Source organism: Eucyclogobius newberryi, unplaced genomic scaffold, assembly GCF_026437365.1.
Source record: "Eucyclogobius newberryi isolate DKJ021-1_F unplaced genomic scaffold, fEucNew1.0.hap1 SCAF_22, whole genome shotgun sequence".
Taxonomy (NCBI): domain Eukaryota; kingdom Metazoa; phylum Chordata; class Actinopteri; order Gobiiformes; family Gobiidae; genus Eucyclogobius; species Eucyclogobius newberryi.
The window spans coordinates 10,573,054-10,594,423 of record NW_027315857.1 but is presented as its reverse complement, the minus strand read 5'-3'; the positions used below and the strand labels follow the sequence as shown (position 1 = coordinate 10,594,423).

Below are 21,370 nucleotides of genomic sequence, written 5' to 3'. Positions count from 1 at the left end.
CTTTCAGTTCCATCTACAGTGGCCCACTTCCTACTCGCATCCCTCCCTTGTGTGCGATATATGATCTTGAGATGTGGAGATGAATTTTAATACAAAAGTTTTAGATGCTTTCCAAAGATCTATCCACAATATTATATTGGCTTTTTCAAAAATGTGTAGATGATAGAGAACTAATCTACACTACGGTTATAACGCTCTAGTCTGGAGATCAAGATAATGTCATTAAACATAATTAATAATAGTAATATTCTATAATTGTATAGTAGTTCAGTGTTTCCTCTGGCCCTGGGGGCTTGGCGCAATGGTGTTGATAAGGGAGTATCACATATTATATAACAATAGGCATACTAATTATTGCAATGATTGAACATTATTTTTTGCAAATTACAGTCTGTTGCCGAAGGAAGAACATTTTAATTACGATTGCGGCATCAAAAAGTCATTTTTTAGATCAAGTTTGAAATTTTAGCAGGTGGCAACACTAAATCTAACATTATGCTTGACAATAACGCACCACGAAATGTGCACAAATAAGTCAACTTTACAATCTTGAGATGGAAGTTGGATATTGACCGTTATTACTCATTGGAAAATGTAACAACCATTTGTCTGTCTACAAACTTCAAAATCAATGTTTTTTTTTATTATTGTACTGCCTCATTAAGGCAAGGCAAGTTTATTTGTAGAGCACATTTCATACACAGGGCAATTCAAAGTGCTTCACACAGCAGGAAAAATGCATTAAAATCACAAAGAAATTACAGAAACAGAAATACAATAAAATTAACTAAATTAAAAAAATAAAAAATAAAATAAAGCACACCTAGCCACAAAGGGTAACGTGTTTTCGGAGTCCAACTCCTTTTTAAATCCTTTTTAAATTTGATTGTACGTACTTTTACACGTCCATTGTATTTTGGAGTCCAACTCCCTTTTAAATCCTTTTTAAATCAGTCCCACTGATTGTACGTACTTTTACACGTCTAACGTGTTTTGGAGTCCAACTCCCTTTTTAAATCAATCCAACTGATTGTCTAAACTAATGAAAATGAAAGAAAAATCCTTTCAGTCATATGCACAGCTAAATAAAACAGTTTTAAGCTTAGATTTGAACATTGTCAGAGTAGAAGCCTGTCTCACATCTTCAGGAAGAATGAATAAAATGAATAGGATAGAACAATTAGATCAGTCCCAAGCTATTTGAAACGCGTCACTGCAGGAAAGGCAATAAGTGTATTGCCCTTGGACACAATAACCATATCCTCATTAGTTTGAACCAGGACAAAACATGACAAGATCCTATCAAAAACAGGGCTTAATAACACACAAGAGAAAAGACTATACAAAAACATGATCCGAGCTCTGTACAAACCCCCTAAAAAAGTGAGGATTACAGATTAAATTTGAGTTGTAGTCGATGGAGAGTAACATAAAACAGCCTGTTGACGGAACGAGACTCCGCTTCCTGTTTAGGCCGTCTCCACACGCACCGTGCTCAGGGTTTTCCTCACTGGACCAGACCTGCACGATCTGCCAGGAATCCACACTCGTGAAATGACCCTAAACCGGATTACGACGCTTTTTATGATTTAAGGCCTGGGTTTTATCATGGAAACAGCCAACATTCAGAGCCATGTAGAGCTATAAATCACCATCTGAGCGCACCGTCACATATCCATAGGCCGACTGCTAAATGGTGCAAGCAAGGTGAAGTATACCATTTGGCATGTAGAGCTTATAGGAGGGATTGAGACGACTGGAATCAGAGGAAAAACAGTTTTTTGACTACAATGTATGAAATGTGACGTGTGGTGTGAAGAAAAGGGAATGTAAGAAGCAGAAACCACACACACCAACAAACTTCCATCAAAAGTGTCGAGCCTGGCATGACAACCACTGAGCTTGTGAGAATCTAAGGTGTGGAGAATGTGCAATGAATCACATTTTAATATAAATTGAGATTCTGTCATTTCTTATCGTCAATGATCAGCTTGGCTCTTTTTACTTAAGACTACAGCCAATCCTCTGTGAGCAAAAGCATATGTTCGGAGCAGCGTTCAGACTTTGGAGGAAGAAATTTGACCATTTTCTATGTCAAATGGCACTGATTAAAAGTCTGTCTTGTTTATGTTCTGGAAAATATTACTGAAAACAGAGCTGCCCCGTATTGGAAATGATTGTGATATGTTGTTAAGTACTCCAATATTGATATTATTGCGATGTTTCAATATACTTTTTGACACCCTTCTTTCCGTTGTATGTTCAGGCCTTAACTGAGTCAAAATAAAAACTTAATGATGACAAAAAAAAGCGTAAATCAAGGCTAATTTAGACCGAAATAGAAGAATCATTAATAAAAATCAACCTTTTTCAACGTTTTCATTTTAAAAACAGCATATTACTGTCAGAGGGAGAACTGGTGTTAATGCGATTAATTTAGTTTACTGCAATATTAATACTTTTGCAAAATATTGTGTGGACTATTTGTTTTTAATTAAACAAAATCAAATCTGATCAATCAAAATGCAGAAAAAGTTTTATTCAATCTATTGGCATATTTTATTTTCTCCGAGTTGAACGTTGCATCACTGGGGTTCATTCTACAGCTCGACTAAAAGTGACACTCAACGTTGCTGTTATATTTCAAAATAGCAGTTTGACAAGTAATCAGCGCCAATTATAATCAAATCTTTTTTAACTGTGTGAACACTCAAAGTTCTTCTGCAGCCCGATGAAGAGGCGTCCCGCTTCGCTCTAATTTTGTCCTTCAGGTGAGGGAGGCACTGGGCCAAAGCAATCAGAGAATGGGAGCGCTCCTACACAGACGGGCTGCTCCATAAACAGGCCGTGTGGTTCTGTGGTGGGCCCATCACTCATGTTCCCCCGGCCCGCCCACATCAGACAGGAAACCACTGTGTTCTCACTCACGGCGGGAATAATGTTGGCTCTAGCAATGATGGCTTTGATATACAAGAACGCAATGAAGAATGTATTTGACCATGTTGGAATAATGCAGTATATTTAGGTTGCCTCGCTCCCTTTTGAGAGCTCAAAAATGACAAATATGAAACTTTTGAAAAATGGAATACAAAAGGAAACACGTGACGTTCCCATGTCAGAAATTGAGTTAGCGCTCCATCTACTGTCTGCAGGGGGAATTATAGAGGAGGGACATGCTGATGTAGGCGCGCAGCTGTAATGACGGGAATTCGATGACAGAAATGCTCAAAGCGAGTCTGGTGATGATTTATGGATTTAAAAACAGCAGAAATTATCTTTGAGTTCTAACTATGACGTCACTAAACTGGGAAATTTGAAACAGAGTGTTTTGTGAGGTTAAGAGGGGAGAGGACTTACAAAACAGGATACATGAATGAAGCTAAAAATAACATGTGGGAACAATGTATTAAAAGCGCAAGAATGTTCATTTTGCATAATATGTGTCCTTTAACTTTATCCATAGGAGCTCCTTTGTGTTTATAAAAGTCCTGACCCCTTCAACAAACTCATTATGGTCACATAATTCAACTCTCAAACTCCATTCACTATATCCCCTATATTATAATTTCCTTAATAAAATTGTTAATTCCAATCGCAGCTATATTTTTAATATCAGTATATCAAAAGACACATTTCATTTTAGCTTTTGTTCCACAATATTCATTTTGATATAATACGATCACCTTTGATGAGAAAATGCAAGTTATAATTGAATGAGCTCATATTAAAAAAGGTGTCTTAGATCCTTGAATGTATTTTTTAATGCAAAAAATTACAATATCCCCTCTGAAGCTTAAAATTGGATGAACTGCCCCGCCCTGATTGGAAATAAACCAACTAAAGCATTCTGATTGGTCGGTGTCTTGCTTGAATGGATGTGAGGACTCCATTTTGTCATGTCTGGATTTTTGAGGTCTTTGTTTGCCCCGTGCTGTGTGTGTGTGTATCCATCAGCATATTAAGGATCAATCAAGAGCCCCACCTCGGAAGCAGCAGTAGGCCCCGGCCCACGCTGCCTGCTCTGCCCCGGCCCAGGCTGCCTGCTCTGCCCCGGCCCAGGCTGCCTGCTTTGCCCCGGCCCACGAGCCCTGAGAAGGCTAATGAAGGGAGAATAAAAAGGCTGATAATACTAGAAATGGAGACAATCAACAGATAACTGAACGAGGTGCGAACAATGAATACACCAACACCCAGAGGTTTGTTTACAGTACAATAACATTAGAGCTTCGACTACAAACAAGTATTTCTATTGTACAGTACCGGTACATAATTTCAAATACTTTTCTAACCAAATGAAAGGTTAAAATATGGTGACTGAAGGCTTTTAGATAGAAAATGCTTCGAGTAAAGTGTATTATGAATGAAAATCAAAAAAATTTCATCCTTTTTTTTTAAATTTGACTTTAATAATGTCACTACCCTCTTTTAGCATGTGTTTAGAGTCAGTATAATGTAGATAAAGATTACCATTATCAAGATTTGATTCAGATTATTTTTTATAGTCGCCTGGTTACAATTAGTCAATTAACTAAGCCCTTTATAACATGGATTTTTTCTACCAGTTCTGTAAATGAATCCCAATATACAAAATGAATGTATCATTAATGGTCTCTTTATTGATATTATGCCTTTTTTTCTGGTATTTTGTTGCATGTACATTTTAAAAAGTCATTTCAAATAGGAAAACTGATCTAAAACTTCTTTGAAATGGATCAATTACTTCATAGAACATGGAGCTGTTTTCCCTTTACGGTACATTTCCACAGAGCGGGGCCAACTGACCGCACACAGTAGAGCAGCAACAACACTATTGAACACTTCATGTATCATCACTTTTGAGGGAAAATATTGTCAAAGGCATCAAAAAGGAATACTAAAACTAGAAGTATCATTACTTTTTTTAATTTGTTTTATTTGACCTTTCCGGAGTGGTCTTGATCTTTATCAGCGCTAGTATAAGACCACAAGGATACATTAAAGAAACTACTATTATTTTGTGTCAAAAATCGTTTGTGTGCTGCCCGGGTGTAGCCGCAGTGTCAAGAGTTCAATTCTGGCTCCGACTATTTACTGCATGTCCTCCCTTCCTCTCATCCCCCATTTCATTCTGTACTTTCCTGTCCAATAAAGCCTATGGGTCAAAAAATCGTTAAATCTTAAAAATGAACACTGTGGCTTTAAACCAGGGGTGTCCAAACTTTTTTCACCAAGGGCCGCATTTTGACACTTAAACGGGGCAGAGGGCCACAAACAACTTGACAATGTCGAATTTGTTGAATGACAAAGTGAATAATTCGAAATTTAGCATTTGATGTAATTGCGATGAGTCTCCACACCTTTAATTAGAGCTAGAACATTAATATTAGGTTGGTATAACATCCATATTCCAGCATTTTCCCAATTTCACAGTAAAAAGTACTAGTTTTTGTTGTTTGGGCCGACATAGCAGGAAGCTGGAGGGCCAACAAAAATTGGTTTGAGGGCCGCATTTGGCCCCCGGGCCCTAGTTTGGACATGCCTGCTTTAAACTGATAATCAAGTTTCATGCCTTTTTCTTAGTATGGAAATGCCTTGAATGTAGGACATTAAAGAAGACCACTCAAACATGCCTCGATCAGCCAAAATGTAAATTGTGTGTACGAAAAGGACAATAATCATTGATAGCAAATTAAGAAACAAAAGCTATGAAACACATTTACAAAGAAGATTAAAACGATTTGTTTAACCAATCTAAAGTCCAGGAACAATCGGTGTAATTTTTTCCCTCCATCATCACTCTACTGCACCTCTCCAATAACAACACCTCCAAATGATGTCCAAAATGTACAGAATGCACCATCAACCACATTTCAAACTACAAAGCAACAAAAATGTCATATTCCCATGACCACAACATTTTACTTATTTTCCAAATGTCAAACTTAAAAGCTTGGCAACAGTGACTCAAGAGCTCGCGGCCAATCAGAAGCTTCGGTTGACTCACATAGGCACTGTCATGGCGCCTGTCACTTTTGCCACCATGAGAAAGAGAAGCGTTTTGGGAGATTGTCACGAGACTGCATCGCCAAAACACGTCGAGAAGACAGAAAATCGCACTAAATGCTTTGACATTCCAGGATTCCAGGCTGTTCCAGGACGCGTGGGAATGTTTTGTACTCACCGCGGGCAGATAGCTTCTTGGTATTGATTATTTTGGCGGCGTATTCTTGCCCGGTGGAATTCTTCATGCAGCGCCGCACCACGGAGAACGCACCCCTGAGAAAAGAGTATCATCGCCATCAGAAAAGTGACATTGTGCAACCCAGAACCTTCCATAAGAAAACATAATACTGCTGATGCTTGAGTCAGTTTACAGTGTTGAATCTCATTTCTGTAATAACTTTGGAGAACAATATGAATTAATTTCATTGATCACAATCTAAAGCCTGTCATCGCCTCCGACTCTTCAGCTGCTGTTTTGCCCCAGTACAATCATAATGTAAAAGCAGCTCTTAGGGTAAAAATGAGGCCGCGGTGTGTTGTCTGCATCTAATTATAGTGCGCTGTTTGCATGCTAGTTGTCTTGTCTTAGCTTTACCACCAGTGCGGTGAATAATTAGCTTATAATAAAACAGGGAAGTGAGAGATGCATGTGAACCGCTGCAAAGACTTTCAAACAGACAAGTTCTGTTTTTCACGTTTTTAAGACAATAAAATATCATGTACAGCTCATATTTTGCTTTTTATCCCCAGCGACTTTGTATTAAACTATAATATTATCTAAGTAGATCGTAATTTTACATTTTCTGTAAAGGAAACCACAATATTGATCTAAAATGCCTCCATAACAGAAACAGGTCCATTGACTTCCTGTTAAACTGTAGAATTGATAAGCCCCGCCTCTTCATAGTGACATTTCAGCAGATTACAGATCATTTATGTGCTATTTTTTTTGTATACAACGTGATATTTAAGAATCGTGCAAAGATCACTTGGAGTCTTGTTTTTTTCCCATTATTGTAAAGAAAAAACAGGACCGTGGGCAGAGATAGGGGGTAGGTGAGCACCCCAAATGCCGGACAATAATCAGTCTGAATACTACTCTGCGTAAGATGATGACGGATCACGAGTATAACAAGACTTGCTACAAATGAATGGCACAAACACGCCTGCGTTTTGTTGTATGTAAAGTTTTCAGAGTTGTCAGTAACAAAGAGGACAGTGTCTGTAGAGTTGTGCAAAACACAGGTAAGAAATACATAGAAATAGATAAAAAGAAAGAAGAAAGAAAAAATGCAGAATTTGACCCAGACGAATGATATTAAACAGCTGCAAATGCGTTAAACTTGTGGCATGACAATTATCCAGTTTAATGGAGCTATGTTGCTATGTTAACTGACTAAATTGCCACTACCTTGCAAAACTGATGTGTTCCTACTGTTGCCTGTAACTTAAGACAATAATTTAATATATAATCATTTAAACTGGCTTACTAAAAGATGTCATAAGCTAAATAATAACTTAATATATGTCAGTATTGCTGGTGTATAGCTTTAAGAATCCAAAAGCACTTAAAACACATTGAAACTAGAATCAACCTCAAATATAACGGTTGACGTGACATTCCACTTCCGATTTTCTTTTTTAAAGGACTGAAGTATGGAACCAGGAAAACCAGGAAGCTAATTACTATGTGTTATGAGAGGAATTTTCCTCTTAGGCCGACATTCCGCCCAGCCTCAGGTCGTCCAGGAACAGTGTAGTACGTCCACTCTAAGGCTGGAAGAGCTCTATTGAAATCCTCACACTTTGGAGAACGTCCTCTTATATTCCTCTGCCCGTTATCGATCACTGGACAGATGTTAGAACCTGGCAACAATATCTTATCCAGTGTTTATACTGTGACTTCAGGCAATCAATACTTGAATCGTTTTTTTTTATATATATCGTTTATGGAGCATAAATGTCACTTGTTTGCACTGTTTTGCTGATAAAAATGTTCTGATTACAGACTAAATATAACTACTTCAAGCGGAAAGTATTGTTTGTATTACCATTTTTTAGTTCAGATGCTTTTTAGATTATTTGGGCAAAAATTAGACTGTGGAGGACCACCATAGTCTCCCTTATTACAGGGGACCCCTGCCTTGAATCATATTAAGTTGAGTGTATTATTTTTATCATTATTATCAAGCTCAGTTAATGATAATAACTGAGCAAAATAGAAAATAGATTGATGATATTGCATTGGTACTACAACGTTGTTCAAAGTTTCCCCAAATAGATTGACAAATACATGGATAGTGCACATATTCTAAGATTGCAGAGAGTTACTACAAATAATAAAGGCTCATTTTGAATATAGACTATACATTACAATAGTGCTATTAAAGGAGACATATTGTGCTTTTTTTAAACCAAAACATAAATAGATCATAATTTTACATTTTATTCATTGTAAACTGCAATATTGATCTAAAAAGGCGAAAAGAGGAATGAAGGTTTAGGCTCAATTTCAGGAAAAAGCATGGATTAACTCAAACATGCAAGAATCACACAAAATAATGAGGAAACACTGTTGTAACAAGGTTTAAAGCTCATTAAAGTGTAATATTATGTGTATGTTGTGTTTAGAATACGCCTTAATAAAACGCACCCAACAATCTCCCAAAGCTTACTCACTCCTCATGTGTCATCCACATAAAGACTTATGTCAACACTATATTATTACACTGTTACAAGTTTGTAGTAAAGCAGACATACATGGATAGGCAAATAAATACAGAATAACACCTGTGCAAATATGTTACACGATCACTTTTAAATGACTTTAATGGTGAAAGGATTTTAAGGAAACTCGTGTGGAGACATTGATGATTATTGACTTGGTGCCAGCGACAAACAGTGAGTGACTGTAGCAGGGCGGCAACTGAGCAAGTTCTACACAAAACGTCCACAAAACATGACATGGGAGTAAAGTGATGCAAACCAATGCGTTTAAGTACAGTTTAAGTACATTTTAAGTACATTTTAAGTACATTCTAAATTTGTTTGCAAAGCGCATGTTGCAGAAATATAGAAAAACAACAGGTAGAAGATAGAGGTCTGGCTACATTTTACGCACGGGAAAGTTACACCTGTATTACAACTGTTTTTAGTCAAAATGTGTGTGTTTTTATTGTAGTTTAGTCAAGTTTAAAGTTGATTCTTACTTCCCCAGCTCCTCGTAAAGCTGGTATTCGTCCGTGAAGCGCGTGCAGGTGGTAGAGGCCATGTTCAGGTGAGTCCGAAAGTCGCGCGGATCTTCTTTCCCGGGAGTTTGGAAGTTTCCCGCAGCTTGTCACTTCTTCAGCGGTGGAAGGTGGAGTAAAAAGCGGAGAAGAAGGTGGTGCACACGGGCTTCTCCTGCCGATCCTCCCGGGGTCCTGTCGTCCTCGAGTGGACAGGGACGTCGCGACCTGCTGCTGCTGCCGTGAGCTGTGTGCGTCGGTGCGCGGCTGACACTTGGATTAGTTCAGTCAGGGAAGGCGGAGGTGTTGAGGGCGAGCGCATCCGGTGAAAAGGAGGAAGGAGGAAAGTACAGACAATAAGATTAAGATTAAGTGAGGCAACAACTTCATGGCCTATATCACGGGGTGGAAAGTAACTAAGTACTAAAGTAAAAGTATTCTAGTGCCGATGACAGGTTGGACTACACATTCAAGTAAAATTGATGATTAAGATAAATATATTTAAAATTTTGTCCAAGAATAACCCATTTTTTAGGTCTGTAATTTTACTTCCTCTTTGTAATCGATGACATCACACTAGGAAATTACCCAGCAAACACTGGGCAAAAACTCATCTAATGTCACTATTTTCTTTTTAATTTGACAAACAAAACTATATGAGAGCACCATTATTTTTGTTGAATTCATATTTGTGTCACAAAGGTCATATATTTTGTGTGTAAATCAGGCATAAACTTTGGATGGGATGAGTGTCCCTTGAAATGTCACTTGCTCTAATTTTCTACAGATTTTTCAACTGCTCTCCACAAATAGCTACTTGATTGGTATAAAACTAGTTTTTATTTTTCCAACAGGTATAAATACCCCAAATACAGTCAAAATGAGAACATCATAAATATGTCATATGCCCTTTAATTTTATCATTGGGACATCCTTACTAAAGTTTCAGAGTTAAAGTTTTGGTTTTGTGCAATCAAATATGCATAGGCTACATAAAATTTATGAGAACATGTTTTAAATTGATTTGAATTGCTCCTGTTCTCAATCAAAATCAATCAAATAAATAGTAATCATTTTCACAACAGAAACAATATTCAATAGATTTAACGCTGCATTGTAGATTAGTTTACAAACTGTGTTCAATGACAATGGCAATACATCTTTTCTGATTCTGGTGTAGTGCTGATTTGGCATCTTAGCATTATAGTGTAGTGCCTGAGTAAAATCCTTTCTGTATTGAACAAATACATTTTGTCTGCACCTGAACGTTAAAAAGTTATTATCATAACAACATTTTTACATCGGCTCTACTGTTATTAGTTTACATTACACATGCTCTATCTAACCTTTTATACCACATAGTATACTATCTAACCTTTTATACCACATATTATACTATCTAACCTTTTATACCACATAATATACTATCTAACCTTTTATACCACATAGTATACTATCTAACCTTTTATACCACATAATATACTATCTAACCTTTTATACCACATATTATACTATCTAACCTTTTATACCACATAATATACTATCTAACCTTTTATACCACATAGTATACTATCTAACCTTTTATACCACATAATATACTATCTAACCTTTTATACCACATATTATACTATCTAACCTTTTATACCACATAATATACTATCTAACCTTTTATACCACATAGTATACTATCTAACCCTTTTATACCACATAGTATACTATCTAACCTTTTATACCACATAGTATTCTATCTAACCTTTTATACCACATAGTATACTATCTAACCTTTTATACCACATAGTATACTATCTAACCTTTTATACCACATAGTATTCTATCTAACCTTTTATACCACATAGTATTCTATCTAACCTTTTATACCACATAGTATACTATCTAACCTTTTATACCACATAGTATTCTATCTAACCTTTTATACCACATAGTATTCTATCTAACCTTTTATACCACATAGTATACTATCTAACCTTTTATACCACATAGTATTCTATCTAACCTTTTATACCACATAGTATACTATCTAACCTTTTATACCACATAGTATTCTATCTAACCTTTTATACCACATAGTATTCTATCTAACCTTTTATACCACATAGTATACTATCTAACCTTTTATACCACATAGTATTCTATCTAACCTTTTATACCACATAGTATACTATCTAACCTTTTATACCACATAGTATACTATCTAACCTTTTATACCACATAGTATACTATCTAACCTTTTATACCACATAGTATACTATCTAACCTTTTATACCATATAATATACCATCTAACCTTTTATACCACATACTGTATTCATATTCAAATAGGATTGCTTTATTGAGAAACTAAACATACTTCCACATCCGGTTGAGTGTGGTAACTTTATGTTTAAATTGACGGAGCTCAGAATCTAAGGAGACGCTTCCGTGTTCCCAAAGCTGCACAAGTGCGCCATCTAACCTCGCGCTGAGGAACTGCAGCTTTGTCAGGTGCATCACATGTAATACTGTACTACTGCGGTATATTAGTGACCGCACCAGCTCAAACTGTAGAAAACGATGTTGAATGGGGTTGGATCATGGATCTATTGGATGGACTTAGGAATGCTAATAAGCAATAACTGCAATAACACCAAATGATTTTCAGTTTTTATCCATTTTTACGCACTGAGAGATACTAGAATAGCAATAAGTGTCAACATAATACAACCTTGAGAGCCAGTATATTAAAAAAGTGTTTATTTCTTTGGAAGAAATAAATACATAATTACAGATTTGTTGCAGGAAGGAATACAAGTATACGTCATTGTACTGGGGGGAGAATCAAAAGCACAGAACTTGCCAAAAAAGTGTAACGAAGGACTGAGTAGGACAATCAAAATATCACAAATAAAATAAATCTTCCCTGTTTTATTAAATTGGTCATAAAACATTTTTTTTTTTTTTGTCGTATGTAAATATAGAAACTATTACTGCATTTAATGTACAAGCTGCATTATGCATTCAGTATGTGGACATTGTCCCTTGACCTCTGCCTGGATGAGAGTTTGCAGGAGCACACTTAATGACTTCTAATGTGCCATTCTTTGTCCAATTATAAGTGCTGTTCAATGACCTTTCACCTCTTACAGTTGGTTATGTAGTAAATGTCCTTCGGAAGAACATTCAATCATGTTTTATATGTGATTCACTGTCATGTTTATTTGTATTTTATGTTATATGCAAACTGGATGAGGTGCATAGTGATCATAAATCAATCAATTTATATATTCACATTTTGTTTATTGATTGTCTTTATAGTCGAGATGAACTTGGTGACACACATGAAGTCTTGGTCAAGTCATGATCTTTTTTTTTTTTAATGTATGTCAACCGTTGAAATATTGAACAGTTGAAACAATACAAACAGTAAACAATGGGCAAAATTCAATCCACAGTTCAAAGCAAACATCTTATTTCATCTGAGATTTAACAGTGAATATGGTTTATATGGTTTTTAAGATCTTTTTATTATAAACTTTGATTTAATGAATCAATATAATCATAATATTCATCCAATAATGGCTTAAAGCAAGGTTTTGATCTTTGGCTTTTACATTTGTGAATATGAAACTTCCCTAATGGAATCATAAGGTGCATTTATTGCATAGTATAAACTTGTCTTAATATTCCAATCCAATTATGACCATTTTACATTTTGAGAAAAAAAAAATTCTCTTATGTTTAAACATTCTTCAAGATATATTCACACTGTTAATGAATTTGCAGAAGTCACATTTTGGGTCTCACTTTGGTTGATTTTTCACATTTACAACAACATGTGTCAATGTCACTTCAAATGTGTAAACAAAAACAAGATTTTTTTTTGATACATTACATTAATCTAAGTAGAGTAGATCAGTATAATTTTGTTTTTAACCGTGTTCATAACTAAATGTATAAAAATAAAATAAAATAAGATGGAGGGTTAGGGTTAGGTTTCCTCTGGGTGCGCAGGTTTCCCCTAAAACATGTACAATAGGCTCCTCCCCTCTGGACCCTGAAAGAGAGATTTTTAATCCCACTGGGACTTTTCTGGTTAAATAAATGTCAATAACAAAAACAATCTCTCTTAATTGCTCTGATGAAACTGGTGAAGAATATGAAATCTTACAATATTCTCAAATGTATTCTTTACTCCAGGGGTTCCCAAAATGTAGAGGTCAGAACCCCCTGCAGCAGCCTCAACATGACCCATGAACCTGATCGCCATGGATCCCCTGTCATCCCATAATCCGTGTAATCCTGCACAAAGGGAGTGGTCAATACTACGTTCATGTCATCATTCAGTTCATTCACACACTATGATCCCTGCACTCAGGAGAATCCTTTGAGGAAACACTGTGTCTGCATGTCTCCATGGCAACGCTCTATTTTTAGACTCGACAGAAACCCCCCCCTAAGCCTGATGGGAATCTCCTGCCGAAATCACACATCCAACCAACAAATGTGTCACATACAACACGTTATTATGATGATGGCTTACGGTGTGCAATCAATGTGAAATATGGATATTCATATTGCAAAATGTTGTTTTCTAAAATAATGCAAAAACTCCATCTCTGATAACTTTTTAAGAATGAGAGGATTGTCAACGTTTGTGAATATGAATTTAAATGTTGTTGTCGCTCAGTGTGTGGCGAAGTCAAAGCTCAAAACATTTTATTTCTTTTTTTTTTTTTTTAATAATTTGTTGGCCCCAATGCTCTATTAGAGACAGTAAAGGCAAGCGTGAAATGGGAGATGAGAGAGGGGAGGGACATTAAGGCCGGCTGCATATGTGCTGTGCCTTAACCGCATCTGTTGCATCCTTATTGTGAATGGAATTAATTACAATAAGTGTCCAGAAGAGGACGCTGCTTGACTGAAATTGATTTTGACATTACATTACAGCTTCAGATACATTTCCATAGAGTAAAGACTTCATTTATTATGAACACAGTTTATTTACAGTCAGAGTATTACTTCAGTGCTGAAGCTTGAATCATTCTTAAGTGTAGTTTAGAGTAGATGTGTTTTTGGTGTGTGTTTACATGCACAAGACAAAGACAAAAGCGGATCGTTGTGTTTTATAATGTCAAGTTATATAACCCATGAGCAGGTAAAACAAACATGGATCCTGATTACTACTTGTTTTGCAGGTATTTTCTTATGTAATCAGAAAGTTTAAAAATATATTACAACATATGAGTAAGCAAACATTATGTCATCGTGTAGAGACAATTACAAATACTTGCAATAACTTTTAAGTCACTTCCAGGTGATGGAGTTTTAAGACTTTTTTTTTTTCCTGGCACAAATTCCACAGCTTTATTGTTGATGGAGATGGTGGACACGTGCATCACAAATGTACACAACAGAACAATGACGTCGCCTTCTGCGTGGAGTTACAGACGACTTAGACTGAATGTATAAACTGTACAAGAGCAAGTGTGTGTGGACGTGTCCATCACTGCGCAGCTCTTCAGCCGTCCATCCGGCCGCGTGTGGGACAGCTGTGATTCACAAGGAGAGAGTCCACATCTGGAGAGGGAGAGAGAGGGGAGAGAGGGGGGGGGAGAGGGGGAGAGAGGGGAGAGAGAGAGAGAGAGAAAGAGAGACAGAGAGAGAGAGAGAGAGAGAGAAAGAGTAGGGAGGGAGAGAAATAGGGGGGAGGGAGAGGGGGGAGAGAGAGAGAGGGGGGAGAGAGGGGGGGAGGGGGAGAGAGAGGGGGGAGGGGGAGAGAGAGAGGGAGAGAGAGAGGGGGAGAGAGGGGGGAGGGGGAGAGAGAGGGGGGGAGGGGGAGAGAGAGAGAAAGAGGGGAGAGAGGGGGGAGAGAGAGGGGGGAGAGAGAGGGGGAGAGAGAGAGAGAGGGGGGGAGAGAGAGGGGGAGAGAGAGGGGGGAGAGAGGGGAGAGAGAGAGAGAGAGGGGGGGAGGGGGAGAGAGAGGGGGAGAGGGGAGAGAGAGAGAGAGAGGGGGGGGGGAGAGGGGGAGAGAGAGGGGAGAGGGGGGGAGAGGGGAGAGAGAGAGAGAGGGGGGAGGGGGAGAGAGAGAGAGAGAAAGAGGGGGGAGACGGGAGAGAGAGAGGAGAGAGGGGGGGAGAGGGGGAGAGAGAGGGGGGGAGGGAGAGAGAGATAGGGGGGGAGATGGGGAGAGAGAGGGGAGAGAGAGGGGGGAGAGGGGGAGAGAGAGGGGAGAGAGAGGGGGGAGAGGGGGAGAGCGAGGGGGGAGAGGGGAGAGAGAGAAAGAGAGGGGGAGAGAGAGAGAGAGAGGGAGATAGCAAAAAAGGAGAGAGAGGGAGGGTGAGAGAGAGAGAGAAAGAGAGAGAGTAGGGAGGGAGAGAGAGAAAGAGGGGGGGAGGGAGGGAGAGAGAGCAAGAGAGGGGGGAAGAGAGAGTGAGAGAGAGAAAGAAAGAAAGAAAGGGGGAGATAGAGAGAGAAAGAGAGGGGGAAAGAGAGAGAGAAGGGGAAGAGAGAGAGAGTGTGAGAGAGAGACAGAAAGAGAGAGAGTGGGGAGGGAAATAGAGAAAGAGGGAGGGGGAAGGAGAGAGAGAAAGAGAGGGGGGAAGAGAGAGAGTGAGAGAAAGGGGGAGAGAGAAAGAGAGAAAGGGAGGGGGAAGAGAGAGCAAAGGGGAAGAGCGAGTGAGAGAAAGAAAGAGAAAGAGAGAGAGGAGGAGAGAGGTGGAGGGAGAGAGTGAGGGGCGAGAGGGATAGAGAAAGAGAGGAGGAGAGAGAGAGAGAGAGAGGGTGAGAGAAAAGAGAGAAAGAGGAGGGAGACAAAAGAGGTAGAAAAAAGAGTGAAGGAGGGAGAGAGAAGGAAAGAGAGGGGGAGAGAGAAGGAGGAAGAGAGAGAGAAGGAGGGAGAGGAGAATGAAAGAAAGAGAGAAAGAAAGAGCAGGAGAGAGGACGGGTGAAACAGACAGAAGAGGTGCAGCTGTTCACGCGTCGTATGGAAGGAAATGTGGGATTGCAGTTCTGTCTCCTACATCTATATCATCTATATTGTCTGACTAAAGCAACACTCTGTCACTTTCTGGATATATTATAGGACTGAGCAGCTGTTACCGACCTGAGGAGGGCGCCAGTGAGTGCAGGGAGTCCCCAGAGCTTTGTTTTAACTGTTTAAAATAAATGCTTTTTAGTCACTTTTCATGACATAGTGCTCCCGCGGGTGCTGTGGTTTTAGTCTCCGGTCATGTGGAGGCGGGTCTGGTGCAGAGGTACAGCCATCGGGACAATGTTTTTAAAAATCAAGATGTTTAGAAGTCAGAACTCAGATTGAAAATGACTTTTGGATGGAAGTTGAAATGTCTTGATTTTAAAAAACCTTTGAATGTTTCTAATGTGGAGCGCTCCAGGACCAAAGGGATTACATTAAAGCCACATTACAGAACATCCTTTATGGGGATAGATATGTTTTATGCTATTATGTGGAGTTTTATACCCATATTAGGAACGACATTTCCATAGAAGCAAGCAGAAGGCTCATCGACGTCAAGTAGGAGCCAGGTTTGTGGAGTTGCAAGCATCCTAAGGACACATGTTTAGTGCAATAAAAAAATCCCAAAATGAAAAAATGAATAAAAAAGACCAAAAAGTAACAAGATGGGGATTTGTAATAGAAAAAAAAAGGAAAGTAAGACAAACTGGTTTGTTGGACACTGATAATTTTACATTAATGAACAAATCACCCCGTCTGACTCTTATATTTATTCATTAGTTGCATCTAAATAAATAGAGGTTAAATAATAAATAATAAATAATAAATAAAGGTTCAACATGTTGAGACTGAGTGAGCAGATGTAGAGGTAGAGGGTCCGCCACCTGCTTCACTTTGCCTGGAAGGTTTTAAACATTTTTATTGCAGAAAAAACAAAGCATGCATTCTTATTGTGACCGGGTACGCCTCGCACACAGATCTGACTTGTAACGTGGCCTCGTGGCTTCACCTGGTGTACATCCTCCAACAGAAAACGTGCACCTTTAAACGCCAAAATGTTAAACAATCATGCAACAGGTGCTCGAGATGGATGGGTTAAAATTGAAATTTGAATCATGAATTTGATGATAATATAAACAAAGACATAAATAAAGACATAATAACACTCCACAACATTCAATAATAAGTCAAAAATCAAATTGATGAATGCGATTTGGCAAAACCCTGTTGTTTGTTCAATGTGGAACGAATATATCTCCGCGGCCCATTTGTTCTTCTCCCTGCAAACATGAAAACTCTTGGAAGATTTGCCATAATGCTGTTAATAATACGATTTATCCCAAAAGTTGAAGTTCAGGCTTAGTTTCCCCCTTTACTTTGGACTGCGCTTTCCTTCACAGTCAGTAACAGGTGGATGATGAAATCCCTTGAAACGCATCCAGTCTTTTTTATTCATTACCGCGTGCAGAGAGCTGTGAGCACGTTTACTTGGGCTGCACAGTCTGGGCCGGAGCCGAGCCGCTGAACAGCTGAATGGTCCGCCATGGCGCCATGTGGGAACAATCTCTGACCTAATCCTTCCATCTTTCCTGGACACCTCTTCCACTTTTAATTGCTTAAATCCTTCTATGATATGGCCATTGAGCGTCTGCATCCATTACCAGCCTAATACAGTGATTGGCCGATGCATAAGTTGTAAATCTGCGGCGGAGCCAACGAAAAAGAGCGAAATTCCCCGAGAGTTCCAGAGACACATTCCAAAAGTGAAATGTGGATTAGGAGAAGGGAAAAGGAAATAAGGAAAATGTATGGACGAGTGGTTGTAGTATATTGAGAGATGATGATTCTGTGCAGCTTGAATTGAACTAAGTCTAAGAAGAAGAAAAAAAGGCAATAAAATCAAAATGTTGATTGTCCACAAAGTATACAAAAGGATCTTCATCCATAGTGGAAAAAAAACCCACACACACTAAAAATAGGCTGAGTACAAATGAACCAGTTGAGAAAGCACCACCAGGGGAGTCTGTATAATATATATCTGTATAATAAAAATATATATAATATTCACCACTGAAAGGAAAAACAAGCATGTTCAGTTAAATGGAGGCCTAAACATTTATATTTACAACTTGAAAAATATTCATATTATTAGATCATTAGGTCAACAGTTTTCTTGCACTTGCACATCTTTTTTCACAAATATTTTGTCTTGATAAACTCCCATAAAATCTCTTTTTAAAGGATTTCTCAACACATCTGCTGTTGTTTGAAAGACTGTTACATGTATTATTATTATTATTACCATGCGTGTGTACAGGAAGGCAGAGAGTTGAATATCTGGGAGGAACAGTAACTGAGACAACATCCTTAAAAGTGAGAAATGGTTCTTGAATGAAGAGAGACCATATACAACATGGTCAGGTTCTTTGAATTAGTCTGGCACTACTAAAACAAACGGTTAAATGTGGGACTCATTGTATATAATCTGCAATCAAGGACTAAAGTCATGCAGAGTAATGAGTGAAATATGTGCTGGACATTACATAAGCAGTTACTACACAATAACCGGACACTATGGTTGGGTCATATTGATTTTATAGTTTTATTTTTAGTAGTTAATTTAGTACTTCAGTATCATCTAGTACACCATATATTGTCTATTTAACTAACAAATTAATTTCCCATCACGGACGCAAATCTTTCTATACATCTCCAGTGGAGGAGCAGTGGCTCTACCCCAAGTTCCTCGCTCTACCTCATGTATAAGCACAGTAACAGTACAAAGGAAAATACTAAATGTACCAGAGTGAGAGCCGTGAGCATAAAGGACAATAAAAGTTGAGGGGAGTGGTTGGTGTATCACAGATTGGGGATATTTCAGCTGTGTGTCGAATGGAGCTGTTGGAATCTGAGAGCCGTTCCACTTCATGAGGAAATCCCCAGGCAGGTCTGACTGAGGCTTGGTCTGGAGTCACTGGACCTAAACAAGACCACAGAGACTGTCCACCGGCGCGTTCTGTCCTCTGTCCAAACTCATTTTCTCCAAAACATATTGTGTAACATATAATGGACAAAGTACAAGATGATTAATGAAGATTAGGGCTGTCAAAGTTACACAATAACTCATGTGATTAATGACAGAAAATGTATGCGTTCATCTTGGATTGACACTAATGAATCACAGTAAAAATGTACTTTTTAGTAAGAATTAAAATAACAGCAACTAAGAAATCATAGTGAGTACTACGTATACATTCAATGCAAGAATGTAAGATAAAAATACTATATATATAATTATATGTAAGTACGAAAATGGCCTATTTGTACTTGTATTTAGTACATGTAGCTGTACTTTTACTTGAGTACACATTTTGCACTACTGAAAATAAGGCTATCTAAGCTTAGTGTAGCTAAATATTGTGTTACAGCGCATTAAAACTCCAGTAAACACTGAGCATAACAACCAGCAGAGTAAATGATTATCTTTTAAAACCAGTGTGGATGGACAGACCTATTGCGTCAGATCATGTTTTACTCTCGGGTAATTGAGGTGCTTCTTTGTGGAGTACTTGAAAGTGAAGACTTGAAGTAGAGGATGAAGGCCCCTCTTTTCTTCAGTGATTTCCTGACTCCCAAAGGACATTTGATTGACTAAAGCTGACTGGTGAACAGGCCCACTTTAATGATGTCTGGACCAGTGTGAGCAGTGGTCATGAATGGGACGTCCCGCTGCCCTTGGTGTGTGTCTCCTCTTATTCAGACTCACCAAACAGAAGAGGGACAGAGGAAGCAGTGAGGACAGGGTCAAAGAATGTCCAACACACTCACAACTCGTCAGGTGGAGACAAACTGAACTAAGGACCAAGGAGAAGAGAATACAGTCTCCAGTCTCAAAGATTTCCAAAATCTGAATAGTTAATTATGGAAGGTCCGAAATACTTGATTTTTAAATAATTATATTGATGTAGGTTATTCAGCGCCCAAATTGTGAATAGGAACAACATTACATTTTGCAATATATTTTACACGTACTACAGCAAATCACTATGTCATGATCAAATATTGAATTTCGTGTGGGTTTTATACATGTGTTTGTGATCAACTTTTTTTAAACCTTGGTCTTTATCAGGGAATGTCAGGCTGCATGTGTGAATGAGGCTTTATTAATACCGAATGACAATATCTCATGTATTGTGATCGTATCATGTCCAAAGTGTATTGTCCCGGTCCTAAAAACATGTAAACATGTTAAATCTATCCGTAGTTGGAAATGGTTGTAATAAGACTACAAAAGAAGAGCATCCATCACTAACACTCTGACAAATCCCTACATCTCTTACAGAATGTGCTCCGCCTGCAAAAAGCCCCTGCCCTTCTGCTCTGCGTGCAAATGTTAACATTAAATCGTGTGGTGTTCACTGACATTCTATAAAATTTAACTGGGTCGGCGACAGCTGGTCTGTGTTGGTTTGTGGAGATAGAAAACGTGATGAGAGTGGAGTTTGGCTCTTTCTAGTTGACTTCAAATCATTTGGATAATTTGCACCTCGATCATATGGGAAACTCAGAATTCCGTTTCCCCAGTCAACGCTCCGCCGCACTCCGATTGCATCAAAGCGAGTGTGCCCTGCTTTATATCAGGTTTTACCCACAAGCGCTAATGGCTTTGCTAATGTAAAGCAGCATCAGAAGGCAGTTTGATGTATAGCCTTTAAGCATGTTACTAAATGTGCACTTTCCCATAAAGGGGATTTGAATGGCTATAAGTGAAAACAAATGAATCCCAAAGAACCCAGGGTTTAATGGGTCCTGAGCCCTGTGGGACTGTGAACTCTGCCTAAAGTATCCAAACAATGAGACCTTTTATCGCTGTCAGATGTGGATTACAGGAGAGGCAGGACATCTCTCGCTGTTGAAGACTTCCAGGTAAATTGTTGCCAGAGATGCAAAGTGACCAGAGCAGGAGTTGGCAAAAACAAAATGCCCTAAAGTTCCACTTGAATGTTGACTTATATAAAAGGAGTAAGGGGATATGTCAACAGTTTATTTAGCAAAGGACAAAACGTACTATGCATTATATTTAAATGTAGAAAATGCATTTGACAGCCACCAAATTTGTATCAGTTAATGTGATTGAAGCCTTCTTTAACCACTAACCCAAAAGCCAATTCTATGTAGTGTTATTGTTGTAT

General features: G+C 38.4%; 1 protein-coding gene across 6 annotated transcripts in view; it reads right to left on the bottom strand.

Annotated features, from left to right (window-relative positions):
* Positions 1-9,336, bottom strand: part of camk2d1 (calcium/calmodulin-dependent protein kinase (CaM kinase) II delta 1) — a 90,812-nt gene extending 81,476 nt beyond the window's left edge. For all 6 annotated transcript variants that reach the window (XM_072458564.1, XM_072458559.1, XM_072458560.1 and 3 more), the window contains exons 1-2: positions 9,192-9,336; positions 6,161-6,255 (exon numbers count right to left, since the gene is read on the bottom strand). In XM_072458564.1, coding sequence (XP_072314665.1) covers positions 6,161-6,255; positions 9,192-9,253 — 157 coding nt within the window. In that variant the 5' untranslated portion in view covers positions 9,254-9,336. The remainder of the gene's footprint in view (positions 1-6,160; positions 6,256-9,191) is intronic.
* Positions 9,337-21,370: the final 12,034 nt, after the last annotated feature.